At 51.2% G+C, this 24001-nt stretch overlaps 2 protein-coding genes across 4 annotated transcripts in view; one reads left to right on the forward strand and one right to left on the reverse strand.

Annotated features, from left to right (window-relative positions):
- The window catches only part of RASGRF1 (Ras protein specific guanine nucleotide releasing factor 1), a 129911-nt gene that overhangs the window by 32812 nt on the left and 73098 nt on the right, over positions 1–24001 (reverse strand). Inside the window, exons 13-20 of one of the 2 annotated variants that reach the window (XM_050799949.1) lie at positions 23326–23408; positions 14000–14248; positions 11651–12024; positions 9509–9634; positions 7700–7870; positions 6712–6818; positions 6089–6201; positions 3718–3778 (exon numbers count right to left, since the gene is read on the reverse strand). In XM_050799949.1, the coding sequence (XP_050655906.1) occupies positions 3718–3778; positions 6089–6201; positions 6712–6818; positions 7700–7870; positions 9509–9634; positions 11651–12024; positions 14000–14248; positions 23326–23408 (1284 nt within the window). Of the gene's footprint in view, positions 1–3717; positions 3779–6088; positions 6202–6711; positions 6819–7699; positions 7871–9508; positions 9635–11650; positions 12025–13990; positions 14249–23325; positions 23409–24001 lie in introns of both variants that reach the window. The other variant, XM_050799948.1, reaches the window with a different exon arrangement.
- The window catches only part of TMED3 (transmembrane p24 trafficking protein 3), a 319386-nt gene continuing 302658 nt past the window's right edge, over positions 7274–24001 (forward strand). For both annotated transcript variants that reach the window (XM_050800009.1, XM_050800013.1), the window contains exon 1: positions 7274–7277. The gene's annotated coding sequence lies outside the window, so the exon portion shown is untranslated. The remainder of the gene's footprint in view (positions 7278–24001) is intronic.

A 24001-nucleotide genomic window follows, 5' to 3' on the forward strand; every position in this document is an offset into this window, starting at 1 on the left:
TGACTGTCTCGTGTGCCTCATGCCTTCGCTTTCTCATGCTCACTTCACTCTGTCCAGAAATCCTAGTGGGCTGGGCTGAGCACCCACAAGCAGCCCATCTGCTGGGTCCCAAAGGAAGTGGGGCCATCCCTCCTAAACTAAGTGTCTCCCTTCCTCCCATTTCCTCCTCAGATGAGCACTGAGGTCTGCACCAAGGCCTCGCCACATGCCGAGACAGAAAGGCAGGAAACACGGGCCCTGACCTCAGGGAGCTCCAGCCTAAATGGTTCCAAGTCATGTGAACGGAGCGAGGACCGTGGAGGAAAACAGTCTCTGTGTGTCCGTGTGGGTGCTGTGTGTGTGGTGTGTATGCGGTGTTTGTGGTGTGGGTATGTGTATGTGTATGTGTATGTGTGTGTGTGTGTGGTGTGCCTGTGGGTGATGTGTGTATGTGGTGTGTGGTGTGGTGTGTATGTGGTATGTGTGTGTGTGATGTGTGTGTGGTGTGGTATCTGTGGTGTGTATGTGGTGTGTGTGTGGTGTGTGCGTGTGTGGTATCTGTGGTGTGTATGTGTGTGTGTTGTGCGCCTGTGTTGATGTGTGTGTAAGTGGTGTGTGTGGTATAATGCGATGTGCATGTGGTGTGTGTGTGTGTATGTGTATGCATATGTGTGGTGTGGTATGTGTGTATGTGGTATGTGAGTGTTGTGTGCGTGGAGTGTGTGGTGTGGCGTGTGGTGTGGCGTGTGGTGTGGTGTGTGTGTGGTGTGTGTGTGTGGTGTGTGCATGTGAGTGATGTATGTGGTATATGTGGTGTGTGTGTGCATGGTATCTGTGGTGTGTGGTATCTGTGGTATGTGTGTGTATGTGGTTGTGTGTGGTGTGCACCTGTGTGGGTGGTGTGTGTGTGTGTATGTGTGGTATGTGGTGTGGTATCTGTGGTGTGTATGTGGTGTGGTGTATGTGTGGTGTGTGTGGTATGTGTGTATGTATGTGGTGTGTGAGCACTGTGTTTGTGAAGTGTGTGTAGTATGTGTGTGTGTGTGGTGTGATGTGTGTTGTGTGTGTAGAGTGTTGTGTGTGTGGTGTGGTATGTGTGTTTGCTGGTTGTGTGTGGTGTGGTATGTGTGTTTGCTGGGTGTGTGTGGTGTGTGTAGTGTGTGTGTGTGGTGTGTGTTTGGTGTGTGTAGTGTATGTGTGGTGTGTGTGGTATGTGTGTTTGCTGGGTGTGTGTGGTGTGTGTAGTGTGTGTGTGTGGTGTGTGTTTGGTGTGTGTAGTGTATGTGTGGTGTGTGTGGTATGTGTGTTTGCTGGGGGTGTGTGGTGTGTGTAGTGTGTGTGTGTGGTGTGTGTTTGGTGTGTGTGGTGTGTGTGTGTGTGTGGTGTGTGTGTGTGTGTGGTGGCTGTCAGTGAGTTTTTCCTGGCAGAGCTGCCCTGGGCAGGGAGGGGTGTGTACAGAAACCAAGGTGCAGGAGTATGGATGTTGGAGGACATGAAGCCTTTGGGGATGTGGAGAGGAGAGTGGCAGGGCCACTGGGATGCCAGGTTGTAGTGAGAGGACCCAGGCAGGGGATCCCCTGTGTGCTCACAGGGAGGGGACCCTCAGCTTCTGAAGCAGCTGAGTGAATACAGGTGGGCAGCCCAGCCACCTTCCCATCTGAGGGTACCTTCCCATCTGGTGCCCTGGGGTTGGGCTGAACTGACAGGGCCAAGGGTAAGCTCAAGGAGCTGGGTGGCTTATGGCCCAGAGGCCCAGGCACTGTGGGGCCCAGAGGCCTGCACCAGAACCAGTGGCCAGAAGAGGCGTTCTGGCCAAGGTGGGGTAGTTGGCTCCTTTCCCTGGGGTGGCCTGGGAAAGAGGGTGACCCTGGAAGCCTAGGTCAAAAATGACAACTTCCTCCACCTTTTATAGGCTTTTGAAAATCCTCGCTGTCTCTAGTGAGGCCGCGGGGTCCTCTCAACCCAGATCTGCCCCACACGCGCTCTGGGGACAAGAGCGGGCAGCTCAGCGGCTGTTTGTTCTGGAAGAACCTCAGGCTGTTCACGAAGGAACAAGGGGCCCTCATGCTCTTGAGGGGTAAACATTCCAGGTGGGCCTCTTCTGGGAAACAGGAGCAGAGTGCAGTCAGCTTCCCTTCAGCTGCCAAGAGGAGCACTTCTGTCCTGGGGTTTACCCAGCATTCTGGCCCCAAAGGGTCAGTCTGGAGGAAGTAGGGTCTGGGCATCGTCAACTTCCCTGCCTAAGGAGCACGTGTGGGTTCCTGGGGGCCCAGCCCTGCAGCACTGCTCTGGGGGCAGAGTGTGGGCAGAGTGCTTACAGCTTCATAGGTGCCCTCACCACTTCCAGGAACCAGGAGGGCAACATGGGAGGAGTGGGGGCAGCAGGGGCCCAGAGCCTAGAGTCCCAGGTCCTCACACTGGCTACTTCCAACAGACTGAAGGTCACTCAGCCAGCAAGGGGCTGAGCCAGCATGGCGCAATCTCTGCCTCTGGTGGGGGTGGTGTGGTCAGAGTGAGTCTGTCTTGAGCATCCCTGGCTGCTGTGATGCAGGGGCCAAGGACTCTGGGGTGGCTTGTGATGGTATTCTGGGGTGCATAGCACTGACTTGGAAAAAAGTGGGCTGTAGCAGGACACTGGAAGTGCACAAGACCATCATTCCCTTACTCCTTGTGGAATGCCACGATGAGCTTGGCTTTGTTTGTGGTAAGCACAGCTCTCTCTCTGGGGTCCCATCATTTCTGGGCAGGTGGTGAGCTGCAGCCCGACTTCTGAGGATGAGGCAGTGTGGTAGATGGAATGAGGGAGAGTTGTCACTCTGGAGTCAGCCAGACCTGGGGTGAAGACCAGCTCTTACACTGCCACTAGGGCCTCCCCTTGAGCCTTCAGAGGGAGCATGACCGTTCCAACACCTTTTTTTTTTTTTTTTTTTTTTTTTTTTTTTTTTTTAGATGGGGGTCTCACTCTGTCACCCAGGCTGGAGTGCAGTGGCTCAATCTCAGTTCACTGCAACCTCTGCCTTCTACGCTCAAGCAGTCTTCCCACTTCAACCTCCCAAGTAGCTGGGATCACAGGTATGCGCCACCATGCCTGGGTAATTTTTTTGTATTTTTGGTAGAGATGGGGTTTCACCATGTTGCCCAGGCTGATCTTGAACTCCTGACCTTAAGTGATCTGCCCACCTCGGCCTCCCAAAGTGCTAGGATTACAGGTATGAGCCACCGTGCCTGGCCTCCCTCTCACATCTTAATTTCAGACTCCAGAACTACGAGAGAATAATTTTTTTTTTTTTTTTTTTTTTTTAAATGAGACAGAGTCTCCCTCTGTTCCCTAGGCTGGAGTGCAGTGGGTGATCTCGGCTCACTGCAACCTCCGCCTCCTGGGTTTAAGCGATTCTCCCGCCTCAGTCTCCTGAGTAGCTGGGGTTACAGGCACCTGCCACCACACCTGGCTAATTTTTGTATTTTTAGTATTAATGGGGTTTCACCATGTTGGTCAGGCTGGTCTCCACCTCCTGACCTCAGGTGATCTGCCCACCTTGGCCTCCCAAAGTGCCGGGATTACAGGTGTGAGCCACCGTGCTCAGCCCATTCCTGTTTTTTTTAAGCCACCCAGTTTGTGGTATTTTTTCACAACAGCCACAGAAAATGAATACGGGTGATGCCTGTGCTGGATCAGGGGTCCTGGGTAGGAGGACGGGGAGGAAAGCCTTGGAAAGCAAGAGGGTGGGCCCGGCTCACCATCTGTGTGATCTCCTCCAGCGTGATCTGGTTGTCACCTGGGTCCTCCTGGGTCAGAGTCCTAGGCAGGAACGAGAAGGCATAGTGAGCCCCACTTCACTCCTCTGCAGCCCCTCCCCAGCTCGGGCAGCCCCACATGGCCTCTGCTCTTACGCCCCTCTGTCCTCGTCATCCCCATTGCCAGGAGCACCCTTTCCTCTTCGTCCTTCACTCTCTTCTTCCTGATGGTTCTGACCCTCCTGGCTGTGGGAGGTCCCCTTCTGGGGCCCTCTCAGCCCCTGGGCTTCCTGCATCTGATTGGGTGGGAATGGCCTTTCTGCCACCTCAGGCAGGGAGCCCTTGAGGGAGGGACTGTGTCTGATTCAGCCCCATAGCTCTGGTGCCAGCATAGGACTGGACATTCAGCAGGCGCTCCTGCGAGCACATGGATGACGGGATGCATGAGAGGAAGGAAGCACAGGGAGCAGGGAGGCAGTATGGCAGCCACAGGCCCAGAGGAAGGACTGCAAGGATGGAGTTGGGATTGCAGAGGAGAGTGATACCCATGGTGGGGAATGAGGGTGGAGCCTCAAAGTCAGGCCAAAGTGCCTCACGCTCACGGTGATGGGCTCAGAGTCACAGCTGGTGAGTGCCAACGGAGGCTGTGGACACTGGAGAACCAGGTCTGGGCTGCATGGGGACAGTCAGGTCTGCAGGCCTGCCGGAGCTGCAGGGAGTGGCTCTCTGGATCAGCCTGGCAGAAGGCATTGTCATGTATATCTTACAGCTGAGGAAATGGCCCCTCAGGGAACTGCCTCACCTGGGGTCCCACAGCTGGAGCACGGTGGGCCCATGCTCCAAACCAGGGCAGCCAACTCCAGAGCTTGCTCTTTCATGGCACCCAGGGAACAGGCTCCCCTCCGAGGGTGGCTTTGATCAATATGCTCGCTGGGGGGCTCCACACACTCCTAAGGCCTCCTGGGAGGATGTGAGCGGTGGTTGTGTGCATGCACGTGCGTGCGTGTGTGTGTGTGTGTGTGTATGTGTGCACACACTCTGGCCTCTGTACTGAAGATGGGGAGGTCTGAAAGAGACTTTAGGACTGTGAGCCTGAGGGAAGAATGGGCCCCAGCATGGGGCCTCAACGGCCTGGCTGGGGAGGAAGACTGGGCACTCTGGTCACAGGCAGGACTTGGTGGAAAGTCTGGGGAAGCTGGGGCCAGGCAAGAGGTGAGGAGGAAAGGCCAGGGCCCAAGCCCTCACACCTGGGCTGGGCTGGGAGCAGACAGGCTGAGTCGGTAGGTGCCCGCCACCCACTGAACAGCTTGTAGAAGTGACACCTGTGATCTCACCCCAGCCTTGAAGTGGGTGTTATTCACCCATTTTATGGATGAGGCTCAGAGAGGGGCCTTGCCCAGTTCACATAAGTCACTGGCTGAGCCAGCTCAGACATGGGGCTGCCTGACCCTGACCTCCGCCAGGAAAGGACAAGCACGGGTTTGAGGATAAACAACTTAACTGAATTCAATTCAACAGGCACTCCCTGAGCACCTACAAATCAGGCCTTGCCAGCACTGTTTAATAAATCTCTGCAGTGATGGCAGTGATCTACACCCTGTACTGTCCAATGTAGGGGCTGCTAGCCACATGTCAGGGGTGAAACTGAGGCTGCTGGGCTCATGTCACTGAGGAGCTGAACTTTAAATTTTATTTAACTTTCATTAAGATTTAAATAGCCAAAGCTGGGCACGGTGGCTCATGCCTATAATCCCAGCACTTTGGGAGGCTGAGGCGGACGGATTGCCTGAGGTCGGGAGATCGAGACCAGCCTGGCCAACATGGTAAAACCCCGTCTCTACTAAAAATAATAATAATAAAATTAGCTGGGCATGATGACAGGTGCCTATAATCCCAGCTACTGGGGAGGCTGAGGCAGGAGAATTGCTTGAACCTGGGAGGTGGAGGTTGCAGTGAGCCAAGATCGCGCCACTGCATTCCAGCCTGGGTGACAAGAGCGCAAAAAAAAAAAAAAAAAAAAAAAAAAAAAAAAAGAGTTAAATAGCCTTGTGTAGCTAGCGCCTACCATATTGGATGGCACAGGCTAGACAGGGGGTAGCAGCTGTGGACACACATGCAGAAGTGTGCTGGGTTCTTGCTTCGAAGAGATCAAGGTCTGGCACAGGGTGGGGAGAGAGGAAGGAACGACAAATGGACTACCCAGGCTCGAGCCTGTCCCCAAGAGCTCACCTCTACCCCAGCACTCCTACTTGGGGCTGTCCTTGACAAGGGCGCTTTTCACCTCCCTGGCCTCTGACCAGCCCACATAGAGTCAGAAGGCAGGGCTCCTGTCGCAGCAGGCAGTCCTGAGCCAGGAACCAGGTACTGCCTTTACCTGATGATGTTGGCTGCAGCCTTCCGCTCCTGGGTCAGGAGCTCCGGGTCGTGCATGACTTCTTCCAGGAAGCCGATCACCTTGCATTTGAGCTCATCGTTGGTTTCAAAGTCCTGCCAGGAAGGCGTGATGGGTGGCTCTGGTTACTGTTTTTGAGCTGCTCTGAGGTGGTCTGGGCCCAGGCCAGAGGAGGGAGCTCCAGTTTCTCTTCTGCCCAGGGCAGGCTGACCTGCCTCATTTCCTTTCTGCTGGCTTCCTGGCAGGGCATGAGAGGCTCTCCAGGCCTAGAGAATCTTAGATAAAAGCACTGGGGCCAGACCAAAGCCCATCCTTCAGCTGGCTGCACCCCTGGGCCAGGGAGGCACAAACCTACCTGTACCCCTGCTACAGGCAGGGTGGATAGACAGAGGCCCATTGTCCCTTCCTTGTCCTTGGTTCCCTCCTAGGGAATCTGAGCAGTCCTCTGGGAACATCAGGGTGGCACACTTGATCTCCCTCCCTCCTGCTGCCCCACTGCTAGCCATCAGCTCACTCTGCCCGCAGCTGCTTTTGGAAGGCAGCTGGTTCCTGGGGCCATTGCCTGGTGGTCCCCAGCAGCCTGCCCAGGGAGGGCTCCCACCCACCTGAGAGTGCTTGGACACCCAGTGGCGGAGCACGTTCAAGACACGATTGGTGGCTGCTCTGCGGATCACAAACTCCTTGTCTCCATTCCTCTGGTCTGGGGGAAACCCTGGCAGCATGCGTGGCAGAGGGGAGAGAGGACAGGTGAGGACAAGAAACAGAGCTTGACACTAGCCTGGATTTGCCTCTGGGATCTGGCTGAGCTGGGCTGAGAGGGTCATGGGCAGAGGGATAATAACATATTTAACAACTAGTGTCTGACCAATAGCACAGATGTCATGGCTTCTCAGTGGACATGGTCCATGCATGCCCAACCTCTTCTAGACCTCTCCATCTTTCAAGAGCTGCTGGAAGGTTCAGGCAGCCTCCAAAGACAGAGCCATGCAGGCCATCCCCAGGGACCAGAGCTCACTATTCCAGTCTCTGCTGCAGGACCAAGGCTGCGGAAGTGGGAGGTGGAGCATGGGGGAACAGAGGTTCCCATGGGCGATGGGCTTTATGTTGAGTAGAAGTTGGCCAAGTAGCAAAGGGTGACGGGTGGGAAGGAAGGGGCCTCCAGGCAGGGGGGTCGGCACTAGCAAATGCCTGCAGGGTGGAAGTTTGGGGGTGGGATGGATGGCATTCAGTTGGGCGCTGGAAGAGGAGGGTGCAGGGCAGCCTGTGCCCTAGATGTGCAGTGGCCCTGGCTCTAGGTGTGGGGTTCAGGCCCTGGGTGTGTGCACAGCCCCAACCAGTGCAGAGAGGTGGGGATTGTGACCCCACACCTCCATAAGTGGAAGGCGGTGCCCAAGTCAAAATAATGATTCAGGAAGCTTTGTGTCCAGTGAGTGAGTGAAATCAATTGAAGCAATTTAACAGGACCCACTTGTGCCTTCAGCAGCACACCTTAAACACCCACAGTAGAACAAGTCCCCAGGACCATGCCGGTTATCACCTGCCACTGGGGTTGACCGTGGGGAGGACCCTGTGAGCGGAGACCACCCCACATACCTGCACTGGCTAAGGACATCCTCCGGTACTTCTCCTTGTTTGGGGTGCCCTCGTTGGCCCCCGCGGTTGCTATGGCAAAGGCGGAGGCAGCCGACAAGGCACTGCGGTTATTGTCCAGTTCGCGACAGGAGGTCATGACGACTCCGTTGTTATAGGAAAAGAGCGGGAACTCTGCAGAGAGGAGGGAACCAACCCTCAGCTGTCCCCAGTCCCAACTCCTCAGGCTGTTAGAAAACCAGGGGTCCCGAGGCTAGACCAGCGTCATGAGCCAGCAGGCTGTGTCTTCAGGGTACGAGGGCATGTCGGGTGGTGCTGGTTTGTGTGTGTGGGTCTCTCTGTGTTAGAATCTCTGGGGAGAGTCACACCACAACACCCTTAGGGCTGCCCCTTCAGAAGCACCCTCCTGCTTCTGAAGAAGGTCTCCAGTCACCCCTTCCATCTCTCTGCAGCTCTCAACCCCTTCACTTCTCAGGTCCAGCTGGGCACGGGCCTGCCTGAGGGCAGCGTCATGAGTTTTCTTACTCTCTCAGTCTACTTGGGATTAACACATAACCTGTTCAATGTCTGACATCCATAACAATTCATACTGATGGGCTCGTGGGCACAGTGGGATGGAGAGAGGATGGCTCCTGGAGTCCAGTCACCTAAGTTGAAATTCTCCCTTATTCCCTACTAGCTGTGTGACCTTGGGTAAGTTATTTAACCTCTCTGGGTTTCAGCAATCTCCTTTGAATAACAGGGATAAAGCTTCAAAAGGTGGATATAAAGATTAAAGGCGATAACATAGATGAAAGTACTTTGTATTAGGTGAAAAGCTATATAAATGCTATGGAATATCATTGCTATTAGTAATAACAATAATAATTTTTAGTAGTAATGACAGGAGAAGCCTACTCCTGAAACCTTTGGTTTCATCTTGTCTCTGGAAAGCAATCCAGACTAAGACAAAATAGCAGTATTTATGCTGTGAGGCACAGATGATTTATTTTAAGGACTCACAGCTTATTTCTGAAATTTGGCTCTCCTAAGCTCTGTTCTGTGTGTCTGAGCAGCTGTGGCAGGGCTGCAGTGCGTTTGGGCAGTTTCTCTCTCAAGTTTGATGACCCTGCTACCTATTGGGTTTCTTTTGAAGGCCTGGATAGTGGGGAGTTCAGGCTGCAGGCTGCCCTTTGCATGTGAGAGCAGGGGCATTGGAGAAAGCTGTGTGAGGAGGGGCTGCCTGGGAGGTGGGTCCCCTGGGAGCTCTCTCTCACCATTGGGTATCTCACAGCCCCCTTGTATAGGGGAAAGGGCTTTATGAAAACCAGAGACCAAGACTGCTTCTCAAGGACCCTTCAGGATCAGGAGTCTGAGACTGCGGGTGAGCAATGTCACCGCCTCTTGGAGTCTTTCCCCTTATTTGAAAAACCTGGCCTTTCTGCAAGGTTGTCAAGATGATGAAAGGGGCCTGCGCAGAGCCTGACACGCAGTTCAGGAAGCACCTTCTGAATCAGGATCTTCCATGCATGAGCCCTAGATGCTGAGCTTCCCTGCCCACCTGTGCTGGGTGGGCTCAAGGCAGTCTTGTTTGAAGTTGGGAGAGTGACTTGGTTGAGTTGAAGAGCAGGATCTACCCAGCCAATGTTCCAGTGCCCACAGCCCCTTCCCCCACGGCGGGGCGGGTGGGTCATGAAACATCAGAAAAGTTACTGCTCTTAGGAGCCACTCATAAAGCATAAGGGATGACACCCACTTGCCTGGACTCGACTTGACCTGCTGCCCTCTCCCAAACTGGAAATCTATTTGTGGTTTTGAATTGGTGCATTGTACCTGAAGAATTTTTGCTTTTGACTGATTTGGGTGTTGTTGGAGATTTAGTTGGTGATGTTTCAGTATCACCATCATCACTCTGGTTTTGATCAGTATCTGACTCCTCTCTCACGGAGACTTCTGAGCCTGGGAGAAAAGAAATAAATAATTTTACTTTTCTCAATTTTAATTTTAAAATTTAAATATCTGTTTTTAAAATTATGTCTATAATTTACTGAGGCAAAACAGAGTAAGCTTGCGATGCAGCTGCTGAAGAACGTTTAACAGCTTTGTTTCCCACAGATCTTATCAGAACCATTCTCTTGCTAATGAGCACTGTCAATCTCCAAGATGGCTTTTGCTCTACCAGGGCTTCTCCAACCTTACCAGACACACCCGGGGATCTTGTCAGAATGCAAATTCTGACAAGATCGGGGATCTCAGGTGGGGCCTGAGAGTCTGCATTTCTAACAAGTTCCAGGTGATGGCCTCTCTTTTTTTTTTTTTGGCGAAGCTTCTTAGTTAAGGTCACCATCTGCTCCAGTTTTCCTCTGCTTTTTACCTATTGCCCCATGCCCCTGGTCGCTCTTAAAAAATGTCCTGTCTCGGACAATTAATTATAGAGGCTTCCTAATCTTGGGAGACTCATGGTCCACACACCCTGGGGAAGCTGATGAATTATATTAAAAGCGTAGGTCTGGCACAGTGATGTCTTGGTCAGAAACTCTTAACTGCTCTGGGCCTCAGTTTTCCCACATAGAGAGTGGATGTAGTTGCATCTGACCTTGAGAACCCCCAAAAAGCCACAGGTCTTCTCTTTAGACAATAATGTCCACATGCACACACACATGCACACACATATTTATACATACACAAATACACATATACACATACACACACACACACATACACACACACAGTTTGGCACACAATTAGGTTCATGGGCTCCTGGATCACCAATCAAGAAGCCTGGTACAAGCTAATTTCTCAGGACTGCCTTGCGTTACATTTCAGAATGTGAAATTATAAAATTTCTGGTAGGCCATTTCCTTGGTTACTGACTTTCAGTTGCACGCATCACCCATTAACTGCATGTGCCACAGTGAATGTTACTTGGTAAGAAGCATGGTGGAGGATTTATCTCACCCCAGCTGTGCCCTCTGCTAGGGGTGCCCTCTGCCTTCCCTCTTGACAGCTGAGAGGAGAGAAATCCTTCCCTCTTCAAAGGCCTTCTCCTCAAAGCCTGGGGCATCTGACCAGCCCTGGTTTGCACGTGGGTGTGTGCACATGCTCTCATGTGCTAACCAAGACAACGCTGGCGGCACCCAAGATGTGGCCTGATCAGATCTAAAACAGAATCAGGCCTGACACTTTTAGAACGGTCAGGAAAAACCGTGAGAGTGGGGAGGCTCCAGCCTGTCCTGGAATTATCTCCAGCCTGTCCTGGAATTATCTCCAGCCTCTGTCTCACACCCAGCATTTCAGGTCTGCCTGGCGTTCAGCTGTCCCCGAAACACACAAGGCCTTTCTTTTCTTGCTCCTCAGTCATTCCTATCCTGTTCCCATGGTCTAGAATGTTCTTTCCTCTTGGTAAAAATCAAGATCCAACAGTTCTTCCAGGAAGCCTTCTATGACACCCCCAATGGTGTTCCCACCCCAACCTCTGTGTCCCTCGAGCATCGCCCTATCACACGCCATTCATATCAGGTGTCCACATTTCAGTGTCTGGTCTGAGTCCTCAGCCAGACTGAATCCCAGTGGGCAGGTGCTGCTGACGACCTCTTCTCTCCCGGGCCCTGAATGGTCCTGGCCCAGGCCCCGTCCTCTGCAGACATGGACAAACACAGGGATGCCACAGGATGCTGTGGTCAGGGCAGAGGGATGCCTAAATTGCTCACGATGGGAACTGACACTCATCTAAAGTGTGGTGATGCCCTGGGAATTTCTGCCTGCCTCCCGCCGCGCCCTAGGCTCCCACATACGGCTACCTCTCTGCACCGCCCAGACTCTGTGCTGCCTCCACAGTCTGCCTGGTGGGACCCCCAGCCTCTCCCTTCCTTCCCCATGGGAGCAGGAAGAGCAGCCCCGAGGCCTTGCTGGGCCAGGCTGAGCCTCAGTGGGGCTGGGAGGCTGGGGGGCAGCTCCGACGGCATGGCCACTCACTCTGCTTGCTGAGCACTGAAGGGTCTTCGGGCTTCTCAGGGGTCGTATCGCCCTCATCTGGAATCTTGTTGGTGAAGCTGCTGGACACATAGAGCTTGCTGGTGTCCAGTGTGGCCTTGCTGAAGGGTGACATGGCCGAGTACATGCTGGTGTAGCCATTGGAGTTGCAGCTGAGGGCGGCCAGGTCCAGGGCCTTGCCGCCGGTGATAATGGGGATGTTCAGGGAGAGCTTCCGCCGGCGGCTTGGCGAAGATGTCTTGGTGATGGACAGAGGTGGTGGCGAGGAGAACTTGCGGGTGGCGCGTGGGGACTTGGGGGGGTCACCGTACAGAAGCTTGTTGTTCTGGCCACTGGCAAACAGAAGCTCCAGCGACCTGTTGGGAGGGCGGGGGTGGGGGTGAAAATGACAGCGTAGGCCTGCCTGCCCTCCGAGGCCTGGGGGCCGTCTCCAACGGGGTTCAGAGTGGCAGCAATGGCTCCAGCATTCTCATGATCCCTGAAACCCAAGCCTGAGCTGATCTTCTGAGCAGGGACAATGTGATTAAATGGCCCGGGGCCAAGGGTCCTGCTTTGGGTGGTTTGGTCAGAGGATATGGGGCTTCTATGCTCCGCCCCCCACCCCCTCAGGGCAGCAGCTGCAGCATCTGACCTGAAGTGCTAAGGGTCCCCTGACCTGCAGGCTGTGTAAAACCCCCCTCCGTCCCACACAGGGCCTGCTCCCGCCTACACGCTCTGGCCTCATCTTTAGAGAGGTCCTCAGGCGTGGTTTGTGGAATGAGGAAGCTGAGGCTCAGAGACAGGAAATGACTCATCTGATGCCTCCTACTCTAAACCCAGGGTCCTTTCCACCTGCCATGAGGCTTGAGTGGCCCTATATGCAAACTTAGGGGGATGGGAAGCTGAAAATGTCCCCTGCTATCTTCATGACAGGGCCCCACCTCAGGCCAGGCTGGAAACAGGTTACACATCCAGAACAACCATAGCTTGTTTCATCAAGGCTGTCTGCTCCACGTTGCGCACAGGACAGGATTTCTCTCTTAACCCTCACTGTTGCCTCAGAACGTAGGCACTTTTAGTCTACAGGATAACTGTAGGAATGTCATAGGCAGGAAACTGAGGCTCAGAGAGGTTAAGGGACTCAGCCAAGGCCACGGGGCTGAGAGCGGTCTCTGAACCAGCCTCTCTGTTCTATAGGGCACTGCTGCTGGGCCCCTGGGAATGATCTCAGTGACTTTTAGGGGGTGAATCCATCCTGCATAGGATGTTTTCTTCTGCTTTCTCAGAGCCCTGGGAAGCGGATCATTGAGGTTTCAGAAGTTCAGGGCAGAGAGGCAAGATGTGCCCTGCCCCAGTGAGTCCTGAGGTGGGGGCAGGAGGAGGGAACAGAAGAGGGAATGGGTGTACTCTGGGTCGTTGCATTGCTCTGGCAGCAGAGGTGTGGGTTGGGGGATGAATGGTGAGGTTCCTGGGGAGCCCTGGGGAGCCAGTGTGATTCAGGAGCTCTGCTCCAGGCAGCCCTAGAGCTGAGGCTCTGGCCTCATGTCTTGCCTAGGGTGTTTTGGGCTGGGGCACTCAGAGAGCCTCTGAGCCTCTGAGGGCTGGGATGGGCTGTCCACAACTGGGATCTGGGTAAGTGGCCTCTCAGAAAAGATAATCACCTACCATTCCTGGACGGGCTCCTCCTAGAGCAGTGAGGCCCATCAGGGGCCTGAACCAATCCCTGAACTTGACCTACTGCTCGGCAGCCTTGACCAAGTCCTTCATTACTCCATGTCTCTCGGGAAGCCAAGGCTAAGGTGGCCTGCATTCCTTATGTTGACTCACTCCAATTAGGCCAAAAAGGGCTCCATCGTTTCTCAGAGTAGGAGGTGGTCCAAGCAGAGCAGGGGTAAGATTCCTTTCTCTCTTCCTTTCTTCCTTCCTCCCTCTCTCCCTTTATTTTTCTTTCTCCCTCTCCCTCTCTCCTTCTATCCTCCCTCCCCTCATTTCCTTTCTCTTTTTTCACCAAAGGAAGCACTGTCCTTTGATGAGGGTGGGACCCTGTGCTTCCAGGAGTGGGGCTAGGAGGTGAGAGCACCCTCCACACCCCAGGATCCCTGCAGGTGGAGATGGAAGAAGCTGAGACCGAGCAGTAGCACCAGACAGGTGAGCTATCCCTACCTCTCTGCAGAAGGAAGCTTGGTTCCAGGGGAGAGGGGGCAGTGGTGGTGAGCATCACACAGCTCCCCAGCACATGTTACTGCTGCTCCCCCAGGGACCTTCCGGGTCACCCCCAACCCCGTGCATGCTCAGTTTTCCTCCAAGACTTGGAAGCTCTGTGGGCATAGGAGGATAGGGCACCTCAGCCACCTGGCAGGTATGGCACTGATAGGCTTCTTGTAGATGGTAATGAGCTTGTCCAGGACCACGACGGCGGTGGTGAAGACCCGGTAGGAGTGCAGGAAGGTGTTGAGGAAGTCGATGCTCAGGAAGCGCAGGTCTGTCAGCCTCTCCAGCAGCCGCTCCACGCTGGCGTAGCGGATCTGAAGCACTTTGCAGGAGTTCATGGTTTTGCTGAAGCGAATGTCAACATCATCACAATATAAGGAGGCGTCAGACCTGAGAGGGGAGGAAGGATGCAGGTGACGTGGGTCTAAAGGCATCTGAATGGTACCCACCAGGCCTACTCATCACTGCTTCCCCCACACACTGACAGCCCAGGATGGTCTTATTAAGAGAACAAGCTTGGGAAGGATGACATTGAAGGAGGGTACAACTTCGTTTTCCCAATATCCTAAAAACCCTCCATTATAAAACCCCTAGAAGTACAGGAGAAATATTACAAACTTAAAAACGTGTTGTTGAGTTCACAAGATACAAGGAACTCTGTTCACACAAACGTGTACATGGATGGGGTGCAGTGGCTCACGCCTGTAATCCCAGCACTTTGGGAGGCTGAGGTGGGAGGATCACTTGAGGTCAGGAGTTCGAGACCAGCCTGGTCAACATGGCAAAACCCTGTCTGGTAAAAATACAAAAGTTAGCTGGGTGTGGTGGCGCATGCCTGTAATACCCGTTACTCAGGAGGCTGAGGCACAAGAATCGCTTGAACCCGGGAGATGGAGGTTGCAGTGAGCTGAGACTGTGACACTGCCCTCCAGCCTGGGTGACACAGCAAGACTCTGCCTCAAAAAAAAATGTGTGCATGAATGTTCTTAGCAGCATTATTCGTAATAGCCCCAAAGTGGAAACCACCCAGGTGTCCATCAGCTGATAGGTGGAAAAACAAAATGTGGTCTATTCGATCTGGATCTGCTAGCAGCTGCCAAGATGTGAGGACAAAGGGGCTGAGATGGGTGTGAACTTGCAGGGGTCTTGTTTCGGCTGCTTGTGAACTTGAGTTGAGGTCGGCAGCCTTTACAGGGCATAGTGGGAACCAGTGGCCCTGAAGGTTGCTGTACCACATAGCGCCCTCTGGTGGTTAAACCACTGGAATCGTGTTTTATTGGTCATCCAACGGGAGCTATCAGGACTCTTCAGCAACTGTGGGTTTTCATTTTTTTGGACATTGTGAGTCTTTGTCATCATGTTTTACTTTTTGTTTTGACTACCAAGAATCTTAGAATCAAATATAGTGCTCATTTCTTTTTATTTACTTCTTTATTTTTTGTTTGTCCTTATTACATACTGATGGCTGTATCTAGTTTTCTTTTTTTTTTTTTTTAAATGAGGCAAGGTCTCATTTGCCCAGGCTGGAGTGCAGTGCGGTGGTGCAATCATGGCTCACTGCAGCCTTGCCCTCCTGGGCTCAAGCGATCCTCCTGCCTTACCCTTCCCAGTAGCTGGGATTACAGGTGCATGCCACTATGCCTGGCTAATTTTTGTATTTTTTGGTAAAGACATGGTTTCACCATGTTACCCAGGCTGGTCTTGAATTCCTGGGCTCAAGTGATCCTCCCATCTTGGCCTCCCAAAGTGTTGAGATGTCAGGTGTGAGCCACTGTGCCCAGACTATCTAGTTTTTTCTTTTCTTTTTTTTTGGAAATGGAGTCTTGCCCTGTCACCCAGGCTGGAGTACCTCTGCCTCCACGAGTCAAGTGATTCTCCTGCCTCAGTCTCCCAAGTAGCTGGGATTACAGGCACGCACCACCATGCCTGGCTAATTTTTGTATTCTTCGTAGAGACGGGGTTTCACCATGTTGGCCAGGCTGGTCTCAAACTCTTGACCTCTTGATCCACCTGCCTCGGCCTCCTAAAGTGCCGGGATTACAGGCGTGAGCCACTGCACCTGGCTCACCTGTTCTTTCGAGGGTATCTTCTACCTAGGAGTGTAGATAGTGCTCAGAGGAAGCGAGCAAATGGACATAGCCTCCCTTTCACACTATCTTTCTTAAATGCTTTTCTTTGGAAGCATTCTTGGGATTTGAAATAAACAAACAACTTTTACTGAGCACCTTCAATGAGCAGGGTGGGGGGATTTCTTTTTAGGATGAGAACAATATGGGAAAAGCACAGGGCCTGAAAGGATACTGCAGTTCAAAAAGAGACCATTCCAAAGAAACCGAGGAAATGCTGCCTTCTAAGTTAGCTTTGCTGCAAGACACAAAACGTTTTAGAAAACCCCCGATTTGGTTTCCACCAAGATTCAGGAAAATATACACTGCATCTATGGGACCTCGAGAAGCAACCATGAAGAGGGAGTAATCTGATGTCAGAAGGATTTCCTGGATGTGAAAAACAAGAGTGCTGAATTGAAGGCTGGGATGAATTCAGGAAATGGCAGATCGGACAATCAGAAAATCAGAGTGGTCTATTAAACACATTTGTGGAAGTGCCCTAGAAATCAGAGAAGGACAAAGAGGATGAAATGAGAGAACATGGAAGCAACACAGAGTGGACAGAGAGAGGACCTCTCACTACTGTGAGACAAAGTAGCAAACGAGAGAAGCCACGCCTGCTCATTTCTGCTCGACGGCATAACTCCACAAGGCCCCCGACTCTGTGATGATGTGCAGCTCTCTGGAAAGATGCTTTGAGGACAAAGCAGGCCAGAGCATATGGCCTCTCAGGTCTCTTGCCTGAGTCTCTATTCTCCCTACAAGATAAATGACCCTTGTCCTTGCCTTTCCCAAACATAAGATGACGTCTGATGGGGTTAGTGAGGACGCCTCTGTCATCTCTAACCAGATGTATTCTCAGGCCCAAACCTTTATGTGATTCTGCTTCAATGTCTCTTCTCAGCAAGTCTGATGTGATTCTGCAGGTGCTGAGCCCCCCACCTGCATTTAAGCTGGCTGAAACACTGTGCTGGGATTTGATAGGACCTCCCTGAAGGGCGGCTCCCGGGCTGCCGGCCTCCGTCGACAGTCCTCAGGAAGGCTTCTAAAGAAAATAAACCTGAATTCTTTAAAAGCTTGATCATTTTTCCTTTAGTCAACACTAAAAGTCTCAAAAGGAAGGCGAGAAACTGTGAAGAAGCACTAATAAAAGAAATACTGGGCTGGAGGAAGTGCCTGGGACAGCAACATCGAGTAAGGGCGACGTCCAGCCCTGGAGGCTGAAGGGGTTCAGGAACTGTCTCTCAAATGAAGCCAAGTCATTCCCACTGGGCTGCATGTTTCAGAGGGAGAGGACAGCCACTCCCACATCACGATCCCAAAGCATCCAGCCCAGGCCTGGCATCCAAATAGGGATCATCTGACCCCTCTGGCAAGGGTTTGCTTCTAGCACCTTTTCTGTGGGCTCCTGCTACTGGAGGGGGAAGAGAAAGTGAAGAAAAGCCCCCGCATTCTCTACTCCTTTTTTTTTAAGACGGAGTCTCTCTCTGTCACTCTGTCACTCAGGCTGGAGTGCAGTGGCGCCATCTCTCCTCACTGCAAGCTCTGCTGCCTCCCGGGTTCACGCCATTCTCCTGCCTCAGCCTCCTGAGTAGCTAGGACTACAGGCGCGCGCCACCATGCCCGGCTAATTTTTTTTTTTTTTGTATTTTTAGTAGAGACGGGGTTTCACCATGTGTTAGCCAGGGTGGTCTCCATCTTCTGACCTCGTGATCCACCCGCCTCGGGCTCCCAAAGTGCTGGGATTACAGACGTGAGCCACCGTGCCCAGCCCCTTTTCTGTTTTAAACCTCACAATCACTGTTGGTTCCAGTGCCTCTGGTAACTCCAATACTCTTTTTTTTTTTTTTTTTTTTAAATTGAGATGGACCCCTACTCTGTCGCCCAGGCTGGAGTGCAGTGGTGCAACCTTGGCTCACTGCAACCTCTGCCTCCTGGATTCAAGTGATTCTCCTGCCTCAGCCTCCTGAGTAGCTGGGATTACAGGCGCCCACCACCACACCCAGCTAATTTTTTGTATTTTAGTAGAGACGGGGTTTCACTGTGTTGCCCAGGCTGGTCTGGAACTCCTGACCTTGTGATCTGCGCACCTTAGCCGCCCAAAGTGCTGGGATTACAGAGTGAGCCACCGCACCCGCCCTCTTTTTTGTTTTTTTGAGACAGAGTCTCACTCACTCTGTCGCCCAGGTTGGAGGGCAGTAGTGTAATCTCGGCTCATTGCAACCTCCACCTCTGGGGCTCAAGCGACTCTCCTGCCTCAGACTCCTGAGTAGCTGGGATTACAGGCATGCACCACAATGACTGTCTAATTTTTTGTATTTTTAGTAGAGATGGGGTTTCACTGTGTTGGCCAGGCTGGTCTCGACCTCCTGACCTCAATTGATCTGCCTGCCTCAGCCTCCCAAAGTGCCAGGATTACAGGAAAGAGTCACCACACCCGGCAATATCCCCAATATTCTGTAGAACTATCCTGGACTTCAGCTTCCCTGTCTGTAAAATGGGAGGGTGCATTAAAGTAGGCAGACTGGTGGCAGTGGCCCAGGGCTATGCTTTCAGACTCAACACAAGAGAGTGCTGTGATCCATTAGCAATGTCTGCCAGGGGCTTTGGATGGGAGATGACTGGCTTGAGTGCCAGATACTTGCTATCCCTGCTAGAAAGTGTATTCAGTGCCTTAGAATGTGAACATTTTCTCATTGGAAATTCAGATCTGCTTCTCTCTGATCTTCCAACACTTCTTGATGAATGCTCCAAGTGGTATTACTGTCTCCCAGGCATCAATGACAGGCCTTGCCTGAAGGGAAAAGGACTTTTTCTTTTTTTTCCCAGGGACAGTGCCCCCACCTTGAGTCTACCTGCCCTTGAGGTCACATGTTGGGGCAGAGCCTCAGCCCCAGGAGCCTGGCAGGTGGAAGGAGACTTTTTAGTTTTGGGTTGCTGGTGGCTGACCTGAGACCCTGACCACTACATCCACCCACAGAGCTGCTGTGGTAAGGCCTGGATGCATCATGTTAGGGGCTAGTGGGAGTACTTGGGACACGTGCGGTGTATGCCTTTGTCTTGCAAACCCAAAATCAGGATGCTCTTGACTCACAGTCTGAGGGCAGGGAACTGTGCTAGAAACTCAGCATGTTTTGGGAGACATATGGGAGGAATACCCCCAACTCCCCGCCTATCATCCCTACACCTTTCTCCAGCTAGGCTCTCCACTCCCCACTCTCCCCATCAGAGTGGCCAGCAGCGGGGAGCCTGCCACTCCCCTGGTTTGTCTCTATCACCTACAGAACAAAGCCCCACTCCTCGCCTGTCACATTACTGTGATCTGACCCTTGCCCACTGCTCCAGCCCCATCTTTCACTACGTCGTATGGATCGCTATATTATTTAAGAAAGTCAAATTGGGCCATAAAAGTAAGAGAAATAAATAAGGAAGACAGATGAAGCTAAGTACAGAAGACTTACACTAGACATAGTATACCAAGGAGAGCACCTGCATGCTGAACATGGGAAGGGACAGAAGGACCAAAGGCACTAAATAGCCACAAGGCGCCAAATATTGATGCTATGCTTAATATTCATGAGGCATATGGGACATTCAATATTTATTAGGTCTTAAGTCAGCCACCTATTGGTGATGGCTATTCTGACCCTCTGTGTCCCCTGCCCAAGAAATGCAGAGAAAGGTGTAGCTGTTCTCCAGGTGAACTGATGGCTGCAGCTGTGGCCAGGCACTCGCCCCTACACCGGGGAGAGGGCAAGTCTGTGCCACTGGCCTAAGTGTTTTCCATCGCATGGGCTCCTTGGTTCAAACTTCACTCCATCAGCAGCTATCCCATTTCCTTTCCCTGGTGTCTTGCTATGTGTTTGTAATTGATACACCATTAGCCAGGTGTGGTGGTGCACACCTGTAGTCCTAGCTACTTGGGAGGCTGAGGTGGGAGGAACACTTGAGCCCAGGAGGTTGAGGCTGCAGTGAGCCGAGATCACACCACTGCACTCCAGCCTGGGTGACAGAGTGAGACCCTGTCTCAAAAACAAAATCAATACTCTAGGCCCCAAAATGAAGCATCTTAACTTAGCCTATGAATCTGTTCCAAAGCCTCTAGAATAGTTTGTCTGGTAGTGTACTTGGAGACCACAACTGCATCAAGGTCATTGCCTTCATGACATGTCACTCTCCCCAACCCTGCACTCTCCCCAAACACCATGCACTTTTTTGCCTCTGAACCTATGTTCATGCTGTGCCCTCTTCCCAGAATGCCCTTCCCCCTCAGTCATTTAGCAAAGTCCAACTGATTCTTCGAGGCCAGCTCTGATGTCCCGTTCCATAAGAAACCATCCTTAACTGTGCCAGGTAGATCTGTCACTCATCCTCTGGACCTCACCTGGATTACACAGATTCCATTCTGCAGCATGCGCTACACTGCTTTCTAATAATCTCTCTATGTGTCTCTCTCTCACTAAACGATGAATTTCCCGAGGACAGAGACCCCACCTGCTCATTTCTGCTTCCCTGGTCCCCTCACTGGTCCTCCTGTGAAGGAAGCCAGGCTTTAGATTGGTAGCAGATGGGTCCTTAAAGTTGTCATTTTAATCTGGACATTCCATTCACTTTATCACTATCATAGTTCAACATTTTGTTATTTTTTCTTTCGTAGGTGATTTTATTAAAATTAATAACATTTTAATAAATTTTATATAAAATTATATATTATATGTTAATATATATTTTATATTAATGTTTTATTATAATATAATATATTATATATATAGATATGTAATATACATATATATAAAATATATACACATATATACATGTGGTGAGGTCTCGACTCAATGCCACCTCTGCCTCCTAGGTTCAAGTGATTCTCCCATCTCAGCCTTCTGAGTAGCTGGGATTACAGGCATGTGCCACCAGGCCTGACTAATTTTTGTATTTTTAGTAGAGATGGGGTTTCACCATGTTGCTCAGGCTGGTCTTGGACTCCTGACCTGAAGTGATCCACCTGCCTCGGCCTCCCAAAGTTCATCTGCTCCTTTGGCTGTCTCAATGTGCACCCTTTCCAGAGCATGAGTGGGTACTCGCTAAACATATAATGGTAATTGAGTGGGTACTCGCTAAACATATAATGGTAATTGAGTGGGTACTCGCTAAACATATAATGGTAATTCCAGCTGTGAGTTTTATTGGATTATTGAAACAGATCTAGGAAGTAGGTAGGTACTATCATGTCCCCCATTTACAACGTGAGAAACCCAAGCTCAGAAAGGTTAAGCGACTTGTCTATAGTCACACACAAAGCTAGGGCTGGTGACCAGGGCTGTTGCTTTCGAGGCCAGACTTTCCTGCTGTACCCCACCACCTGTTCAGCGATGTAGTCATGAGGGGAATAATTCCTTATCAACTTGTGCAGAGGCTTAAAGACCTGGTGGACCTGAAACTGCCTCGGCTAGCTCCTGGCACACAGTAGGTTCATAAAGGGCTCGCTTCATCACACTTGACTTCAGATTGGTGGTGAGTGGAAATAAAGGATTTCACACATTAAATCATGTTCTGCATTAAATGCATTAACTCTTCGGTTCCCCAGAGCATGTATGTGAAGTAGCAAAGAGGCCTGGGTTACCTAGATGATTGTTCTGGCAACAGCAACATGGCCCAGGTGGGAACAGAGTCCTAGCATGCACCAGGTGAGCAAGGCAGACTCAGAACTCAGAGATGGGAATTGAGGTCAGAGAGCCGCTGGGCTCCAGGGTTGGGGCAGAAGGAGGGTATGGTGAGGGGGTTAGGCACGCAGGTGACTGCAAGATAATTGTGCCTGGTGCAGGTGAGGGGGGCTGCATTACCCAGGGCTTGAAGAGCTGCATTTAGTAGGACACCTGCTAAATCCCTCTTGTCTCTGGGGATTGTTCAAACAAACACAGTGGTCCTGGAGCCTGTGTTTTGGTTTTTCTGGTTTTTGAAATGTTCTATGTATTAATTTTTAATTAGGAAAAGAAAAATAGTTGTTAAAAAAGAGTAGATAAAGTTTCATTCCTAATGTTATATTTTAAAGAGCCAAATACAAAAATAATCCACATGTACAAAACAGATGAACCATAACAAAACTAAGCCAAAGCACCATAATAGAAAACAAAACAAAAAAAAAATAGATGTTGGCGTGGGTGTGGTGAAAAGGTAACACTTCTCCACTGCTGGTGGGAATGAAAACTAGTACAGCCACAATGGAAATCAGTGTGGAGATTCTTTAAAGAACAAAAAGTGGAACCACCATTTGATCTAGCAATCCCACTACTGGGTATCTGCCCAGAGTAAAAGAAGTCATTACACAAAAAAGATCTTTGCTCAAGCATGTTTATAACAGCACAATTCGCAAAAATGTGGAACCAACCCAAATGTCCATCAATCAATGAGTGGATAAAGAAATTGTGGTATACATATATATATATATAAGATGGAATACTACTTAGCCAAAAAAATGAAGGAATTAATGGCATTCACAGAAACCTGGATAGGACTGGAGACTATTATTCTAAGTGAAATAACTCAGGAATGGAAAACCAAACATTATATGTTCTCACTCATAAGTGGGAGCTAAGCTATGAGGATGCAAAGACATAAGAATGATGCAATGGACTTTGGGGACTCAGGGCGAAAGGGTAGGAAGAGGGTGAGGGATAAAAGACTACAAATTGGGGCCAGGGGCAATGGCTCACGCCTGTAATCCCAGCACTTTGGGAGGCTGAGGTGGGCGGATCACGAGATGGTTAGGAGATCGAGACCATCCTGGCTAACACAGTGAAACCCTGTCTCTACTATAAATACAAAACATTAGCCGGGCGTGGTGGCAGGCGCCTGTAGTCCCAGCTACTCAGGAGGCTGAGGCAGAAGAATGACTTGAACCCGGGAGGCGGAGGTTTCCGTGAGCCGAGATCGCGCCACTGCACTCCAGCCTGGGTGACACAGGGAGACTCCGTCTCAAAAAAAAAAAAAATAAATAAATAAAAATAAAGACTACAGATTGGGTTTAGTGTATACTGCTGGGGAGATGGCTGCACCAAAATCTCACAAACCACCACTAAAGAACTTACTCATATAACCAAATACCACCTGTTCTCCCAAAACCTATGGAAATAAAAAATTAAAACAAAGAAAAAAAAAAAAAAACTAAGCCAAAGCAATCATCCAAATAGCAATCACCCAACTCAAAACAACAAACAAGAAAACATCCAAAACACCTCCGAAGACAAAGCCCAGCATCTCTGAACCCCAGTAGCTGGCTCATCCCAGTGTCCTGGCTGTCGCCTTGTGGTACTCAGTCTCTGGAATGCTGCCTGGTCAAGAGGGGTTTAGGGCACTTACTTGATCATCTGTGGCACAGTGACCTTGGAATTTTCTTCAAACGCGTTCATCATGAGCCCATTGCATCGGATGTTATCCACACACTGGAATCAGAGAGAGGACCCCAGCGTGAGAGCTCTCCATTGCTGGACCCAGGCCCACCAGGAGCTCTGCCAACTGCAAAGTTCACATGCCTTGGCTTGACACAGGGTCCTCAAGCTTCAAGGGCATTGTCCTGGCAAAGGCAGGGTCAGTGTGGAGCATCCTTTAGACTTTGGCCAGAAGTCAAGTCTCAGTTGAGTGACCTTGGGGAACTTACTTGATCTGTTTTGGTTTCCTTATATGCAAAGTGGGGATAATGACTTCTACCTCACTGGGTTGACTGCAAACAACCACTGGGATGCAAAATGAATGCATCTGCCACTGACCATTCTGTTGCTGATCTCTGGGGTCCAGTGTCAAGGACAAGATCAGATCCAAGATGATGTGGGATCTCTCTCCTGGGAGGCCAGCCCAGCAGGGCCTCTGTCCCCCTGCACGGGGGTGTTGAACTATTCTCTCTGTGCTCTGACCATCACAGTGCCAACACTTGGATGCTGTGGATGGTTTTCTATATGAAGAATGCATGGGTGTGGGGTCCTGGGGAAGGCAAGGCTACTGGCAGGAGGGCCACAGATGATTGTACATTTCACTCGAC

This window comes from Macaca thibetana, chromosome 7 (assembly GCF_024542745.1).
Source record: "Macaca thibetana thibetana isolate TM-01 chromosome 7, ASM2454274v1, whole genome shotgun sequence".
In the NCBI taxonomy this organism is placed as follows: domain Eukaryota; kingdom Metazoa; phylum Chordata; class Mammalia; order Primates; family Cercopithecidae; genus Macaca; species Macaca thibetana.